This window comes from Ascaphus truei, chromosome 14 (genome assembly GCF_040206685.1).
Source record: "Ascaphus truei isolate aAscTru1 chromosome 14, aAscTru1.hap1, whole genome shotgun sequence".
Classification (NCBI taxonomy): domain Eukaryota; kingdom Metazoa; phylum Chordata; class Amphibia; order Anura; family Ascaphidae; genus Ascaphus; species Ascaphus truei.
In genome coordinates, this window is record NC_134496.1 from 40772080 (window position 1) to 40779070 (window position 6991).

A 6991-nucleotide genomic window follows, 5' to 3' on the forward strand; every position below is an offset into this window, starting at 1 on the left:
TTCAAATGGTCTTCAAATGATATGAGTTCAAATATAGCTGTGCGTGTGTTAGCCAGTTAATGCCATGTTGAATTACAGATGCTGCCTTTTCATCTGAAAATGTTCATTATCTACTGAGGTTGTTCTGTAGGATTCCAGGTAGACTAATTATTTCTATGTAGCTGAAAGTAACTTTCTTATATTTGCATTTTTCATTCTAAATTGCAGGTATGTTATCAACACTGCTGATAAATATTTTGCTGTGCATTTCATGGGGTCCACTGAAAACGTCAGCTGTCTTTAGTCTGATATCTAACCCACTATTTACAAAGGATGTACTCAGTGGTGCTGAAACGGATGAGCCCAAACAAGCATTCACTGTTCTACTTGATCTAGACCTTGGGACAACTGAAACTGATCCAGTCACAGATGGCGGGACTCAAGAAAGTTCCCAGACTGCTGTAACATCCACTGTAACCCCTGTTTTAAACAATGTGGCAGCTGGAGTGGAAAATAATATTAAACTAAAGCCTACCAGTATTGATCCCAGGCAACCAATTACTTTAGATGTATTCAACATTACCAACACTGAGAATGCTTTCCCTGTAGTAGAAAGTGCTACCAAAGAGGACGGAAACAATGCCACCTTAATCCCATTACTAGAAACGAACAAAGTCACTTCGTTTGATGATCACTTAGCTTCTTTCTTGAAAATACCAAAGGAAAACAGTACCGCAGGGACACAATGCTTCTGTAATGTTCCAGGACCTGAAGGACAAAAGGGAACCAGAGGTGAAAGAGGGGATCCAGGTAATTTTACCGGCTGAGGCCTTGGAACCATGTATCATTACTCATTCGTTTTTGAGAGATGAGCTTTACAATATATCACAGCCATTAGATCACTTTGAGAAGGTGCAGTAGGGGGCACTTTTATCAATTGAATGTTAAAAGGTTGTGTAGTCCTGTACAGAAAGATGTACTGCAGGGCCATACAGCACTGAATGGGTTGAATTGTGTGCAGTAGTTTTATATCACATTTAACATTGGCAATGTGATATTTATTTTACATGATTAATTTAGGCTTATGTCTGGAATTATCATAAGTGTCGTTGGATTTGTGTACTAATACATGAGAAAATATGTAATAAGTCATTTGTGCATACCTGTTATTGATACTGATGACTTATAACAACTATACTTATTTTTATGTTGGTTTTGAAAAAAAAATGTTTAACAACCTACAAGCGTTTTATACAACACATATATGTTTACATGTAAACACAACATTTTACATCACCTAACCGAATTACTGTGTCAGTTCTGGTTAATTGAAATGAGTTGCAGTATATAATGTAAACATGTTCATGCTATTTGATGAGTTTTGCATTCTTTCTTGATTCAAGTTTATGCTTTTTTTTTTTCCAGGGGAGTTTGGTTTAGTTGGTAAGAGAGGACTTCAAGGATTAGAAGGCGCCAAGGGAGAACTTGGACATAAAGGACCAAAAGGAGAAAAGGGTGACAGAGGATACAAATATGATCCAGGCGAAATGGGTCAAGTTGGGCAAAAAGGAGAACCAGGGGACATCTGTCCTTCCTGTGCAGAAGGTGAAAAGGGAAACAAAGGTGAAGCTGGGAGTGATGGTTCCATAGGACTGAAGGGTAACAGAGGGGAACCAGGAGTGGAAGGTCCGAAGGGAGAGATGGGACCCAAAGGAAACCCAGGACAAAATGGCAACAATGGGATAAAAGGCACAATAGGGAAGATTGGACAAGTAGGACCAAAAGGATCTATGGGGCAACCTGGTCCTCCAGGACCCAAAGGTGATCCAGGAATTCCTGGTAAAATGGGTCCTCGAGGATACTATGGACCAACAGGAAAGCCTGGAAGGAAGGGTGACAAAGGACAAAAGGGGGCAGGCACAGAGCATGAAAACATAGCATTCTCAGTAGGCATCAGATGGCAAAGGAGTTTTTTATTACAAGGATCACCAGTAAAATTTGAAAAGGTTTTTCTCAATGAAAGGAAACCATACAAAGTTGAATCAGGTGTATTTGTTGCCAATATTGAAGGTATCTACTTTTTCACTTATCATTTAAGTACATCGAATAAATCTCTTAGGGTTGGTTTATTTCACAATGGCAAAATAGCTCTTCAGGCACAAGCTAGGCAATTTGAACAAAACATTTGTCAGGCTTCTGGATCTATACTCCTTCATCTTAAAGAAGATGATGAAATTTGGCTTCAGGCTTTAAGTGGCATGCAAAATATATTGATTTCTGACGAAACCACTGACTCTGTATTCTTAGGGTTTTTATTATTTCACATTGCAGACTAAAATCTGGCAAAAAAGGGTGCACTCATAATGATGTGAAGTGTGTCTGTTGCAAGATAGAGCATTTAAATAATTACGTTAAGACACAATTAAAATGAACAGGATAAAAGCAGTTTTTAAAAGACTTTTTTTTTACAGTGGTTGTTGGAGCTGAGGAAATCTCATTCTCATATGAACAAATGTTTCTATATTGTAAAGTCGTTGATTGTACAGTCTATGTTTTTGAGGTTGTAATGTCTTGCTGAAAAATAAAACCATAAATGCATTTCAAATGGTGCTTACTATCTGTAACAAATAAAGCATAATGAATGAATACAATGTATGTGGCATTACCTAATTATAATTTTATAATAAAAATATGATTTTTGGTAGTAATCCTGATGCAGTTTTTAGATTCCAAAATATGTATATGTGTGTTTGTATATACTGTAAATAGAAAATCAGGGAAGCAGGTACACCAAAAATAGCAACAAATGTATCTTTTATACCTCAATGTTGTGGCTACTAATTGGAGCCTTTATCGAGAGCTCCACTAGATCCAAAACGTTGGGGTATTAAAGACATGTTTGTTGCTATTTTTGGTGTACCGGCTTCCCTGATTTTCTGCATTTCTCCCTAACAGTACTTTAGCAGTAGTGTCCTTTCCAGCCTTTTGGTTTATTCCTTTTATTGTGTGCCCTGATTCCTTTTCTTTGTGTTCTCTCTCACTCTATAGCGCTATTTCTTTCGCTCGCTATCTCTCTCTCTATAGCGCTAGCTCTCTCTCTCTCTCTCTCTCTCTCTCTCTCTCTCTCTCTCTCTCTCTCTCTCTCTCTCTCTCGCTCTCTCAGAAAAGACCACAGTGGTCTAATTATCTGCACCAGACAAAATGAATGCAAAATAGAGGGTGCTTATTGATCCATAACACACAGGAGCGCGACGTGTTGTTCCTAAAGGAACCTTCTTCAGGGTTTTAGTGGTCAATAAGCACCTTCTATTTTGCATTCATTTTGTCTGGTGCAGATAATTAAACCATTCAGGTCTTTTCTTCAAGTTGGATTTTATTTTTCTGTCTATCACAGACACCCTCTGTTGGATACTTAATACGGAGTGTGCAGCCATTTGCTAAACGCATTATATATACACGCACAGTATATCATATTTTTTTGTAATGTTTCTCCCTGCCTCTCTGTTAATTTTAGAATGAACGCCCTCTCACCCCTCCCCGCCCTGCACACTGCAGATGGGTAGATGGTTCTATTTCTCACTGTCCCTTTCATCCATTCATTGCCTTGTCTGTTTATTTACCATTCTCTTTACCATTTCTTTCCTACTGTACATCATCTGCCTTAGATTTCTATCTTGTTTTCTTTGTTTTACATCTGTGTTAAGATCATGGAATCTCTGTAAATCAGTATCGCCGACCTGAGGAAGAGAGGAGAACTCTCGGAAGCTCGTCTTATAATATCTGTTGTGAGTTCAAATGAAAAAAAAAAAAAGGTATCACCTTGTGTATATTAGGGTTAGGGTTACTTGTATTTATATAGTGCCAACCATGTACACAGTGCTTTACAAAATGACAATCCAGTGAAAAGAAAATACAAACAACGTAGATACGCTGTCTCAGTGTCTCCCCTGCTGGTTGCCTATCAAATCCCGCATCTCACACTCACTTCTCCTCCTCACTTTTAAAGAGTTACACTCTTCTGCCCCTCCTTACATCTCAGCCCTAATTTCTCGCTATGCACCATCTCTTGCCTTCTACTCAAGGATGTCTTCTCTCTACTCCTTTGTATCTAAAGCCATCTCCCACCTTAAACCTTTCTCACTGACTGCCCCACACCTCTGGAATGCCCTTCCTCTCAATACCTGACTACCACCCTCTCTATCCACCTTTAAACACACCTGCTTAACGAAGCATATGAGTAGCTCGGCGGCTAATACTATGATACATAATGCTTGGCCCCTTGCAGATGCACTTACCAGAACGCCCTCCTACTGTCTCTGTACATCCTTCCTATCTACCAATTAGACTGTAAGCTCTTCGGAGCAGGTACTCCTCTTCCTAAATGTAAATGTTTAAGTCTGAAGCACTTATTCCCATGACCTGTTATTTGTATTATTTATTATTTATATGATTGTCACGTGTATTACTACTGTGAAGCGCTATTTACATTAATGGTGCTATATAAATAAAGACATACATACATACAGATAAGTCCTGCCCCGAGGAGCCTACAGTCCAAGTGGTATAATGGGAGACATACAGACACAATAGTATTAAAAGTATGTTAATTAAAAGAGCAAGTCAAGTGCCTCTGGTGTCAGTGGTGTTTAAATCATTTAAAGAGGTACATTTTTAGCTGGGCTTTAATAATGAAAGGAGAAGGTGTTTGATGAGTATTGAGTGCAAGAGAGTTCCATAGGTAGGGTGAGATGAGTTTAAAAGATTTAAGACGTAAGAGAGCTATAGTGGGTAAAAGGGGCAAATATACTGAAGCAGGGGTGTGCGCAAAGTGGGGGGCGGTAGATTTTCCAGGGGGGCGTGGCAGCTACAGATGTCCCGCGCTCTCCCCCAAGGCCTTTAAATTAAATGCTGGGGGGCCGCGTGAGGCCTCTGTAGGTTCTCTTACCTGGTCTTCAGTGACGAGTCACCATGGTAAGCCGGCGTAAATGATGCTGTGGAGTCACGTGACCCGCGTTGCCATGGCAATGTGACTTCACGTGACCCCGCTGTGTCATTTGATGCCAGAGCCGAGCAGGAGGTGGGGTGGGAGGGGGGGGGGAGAGGGGTGGGGGGTCCTGAGCCGAGATCTGAGCAGGCAGGGGGGCGCAGGGTCAAAACTTTGTGCACCCTTGTACTAACGGACGGGTCTTAGGTGATCTTATATTTCATTTTTTTTTTACATGAAAACACTTGAAAGTAAAATATCAGTAACTTATTCAGTTCTTGCCAATAGTTTCATGTACTCCTACTGTCTCTGCATGACTGTCCCTTAGAATGCCGCTAGGAAACTACATATGGCTTATTTCTCCATGACAAGACACACCTTTTTGATGTGCAAACATCAGGTATAAATATTGATAGACAAACACACAGAAAAGAAGTGCACCAGGGATAAGTATCACAAATATTACATTATATCACAAAAGGTGTAAGAACAAGACAGCGACCATGAAGGAACAGGAACTGCACGGTCAGATAGTCCGTAGATGGAATACAGTCAGAACTTTGTGCACAAGTCCCCGGATACATCGGCGTCTGCCCGTACAAATCCTTTCCTCGTGGCGGCGTCAACAGAAAGTCACTTGACCTCTACGCGTTTCGCACTTATTACGTGCTTCATCAGGGATACGTGTCTACACACACCACTTGAAGTAGGTGTTATACATTATAATGTGTTGCTCATAGCTGAGAAATTGTTTTGCCTCGAAACAAGTGATTGGTAACCAAAACCTCTTGGTAATGGGAGAAGATGATACATGATCTTTGTGTTTCTCAACTTTTTCTTCAGGAAACCGCAGCTAGAGTAGATTAGAGCAGTAATGAATGCATTACCATGCTCACATACTGTACACTTATTTGTCATATATGATGTGTGTGATTGATTATTGAATTGGGGTTCCTTGTGGACTGAATTAAAAAACATTGATGTACATACACTGGCGACACACTTTATTCGAGCTCGGCTAGTCCCACGAATTCGGGTATACTCGGGTGTATTGAGGTTTGTGACTGTTTTCTGCCCGAGTGCATTGCGTTATTTTCCAGGCAGGGATTGAAGCATTTTATTCCCGCTGGCTGCAATACTGCACAGTATATATATATATATATACTGCATTACAATTCATGAATTTATGCCATCTGGTAGACATGCGAAGCATTGCAGCCTATTAAATCCTAATCATTATCATTTAACAGATCAGCCACCCGTCAGCCAGGCATGAACCATGGCTCGGAAGGCAAACGCAACGGGGCTTGTCTGAGGTGAGGAGCGGCGCATTCCAGGTATCTGCCAGGTACATACTGGGTATTTGCTCGAATAAAGTGTGTCGCAGCAGTAAATGATACAAAGCAGTGGTGTTCACATCCTTTGCTGTAAAGGTCGTTTCCCACCTAGAACCAAAGTGAATTAGCAGCAGTGGCAGGTTTCATAGGTAAAATGACACAATTGTACAGCAAGTACATTTTTATATTTTGTCCAATTTTTTTTATATCTTAAAATATGCAGGTACATTTTCTGTTGCTGCCTTTTTCTTTTATTCTTTTACTAACCAAACAAATGATTAAAGTACAGAACAATCTAATAAGCATGGATTTCCTTGGATCATTTAAGAGCAAAAAATGTATTCACTGTTCACATAACATACATTTTACCTTGAGTGACTGAATGTTTTTGTTGCTTGCTTTGTGCCACTGCATCATGAATATCCACATGTACGTATAGACATATAGGGGCCTATGCAGAGAGCAGCGAATTTTAAAATTGGCGAGTTTATTAAAAAGTAGCTCTTTTGGAGAGTTTTATTCTCCATATGCAGAAATGTGCGAATTCTGCTATGTTTAACATGAATGCGTGTGGCGAGTTTAAATTGGCGAGATGCGCGCTTCAGAAATGTGTAAAAAAAAATTCGCGCCTTTTTTTTCCCTTTGCAATGGCCGCGAGCGGCAGCTTCTTGCCAATTTTTTCTGGCGAGGC

General features: G+C 40.1%; 1 protein-coding gene across 1 annotated transcript; it reads left to right on the top strand.

Annotated features, from left to right (window-relative positions):
* The first annotated feature begins 209 nt into the window (after positions 1-209).
* Positions 210-2507, top strand: LOC142465524 (uncharacterized). The gene is made up of 2 exons (XM_075569469.1): positions 210-789; positions 1405-2507. The coding sequence occupies exons 1-2, from the start codon at positions 210-212 to the stop codon at positions 2313-2315; spliced, it is 1491 nt and encodes a 496-aa protein (XP_075425584.1). The 3' UTR covers positions 2316-2507.
* The last annotated feature ends 4484 nt before the right edge of the window (positions 2508-6991 follow it).

Excerpts from the sequence above, each read along its gene's own strand:
- LOC142465524 (XM_075569469.1), top strand. The coding sequence starts at position 210 with ATGTTATCAACACTGCTGATAAATATTTTGCTGTGCATTTCATGGGGT. Across the intron at positions 790-1,404 it reads AGGTGAAAGAGGGGATCCAG|GGGAGTTTGGTTTAGTTGGT; the intron begins GTAATTTTACCG and ends TTTTTTTTCCAG.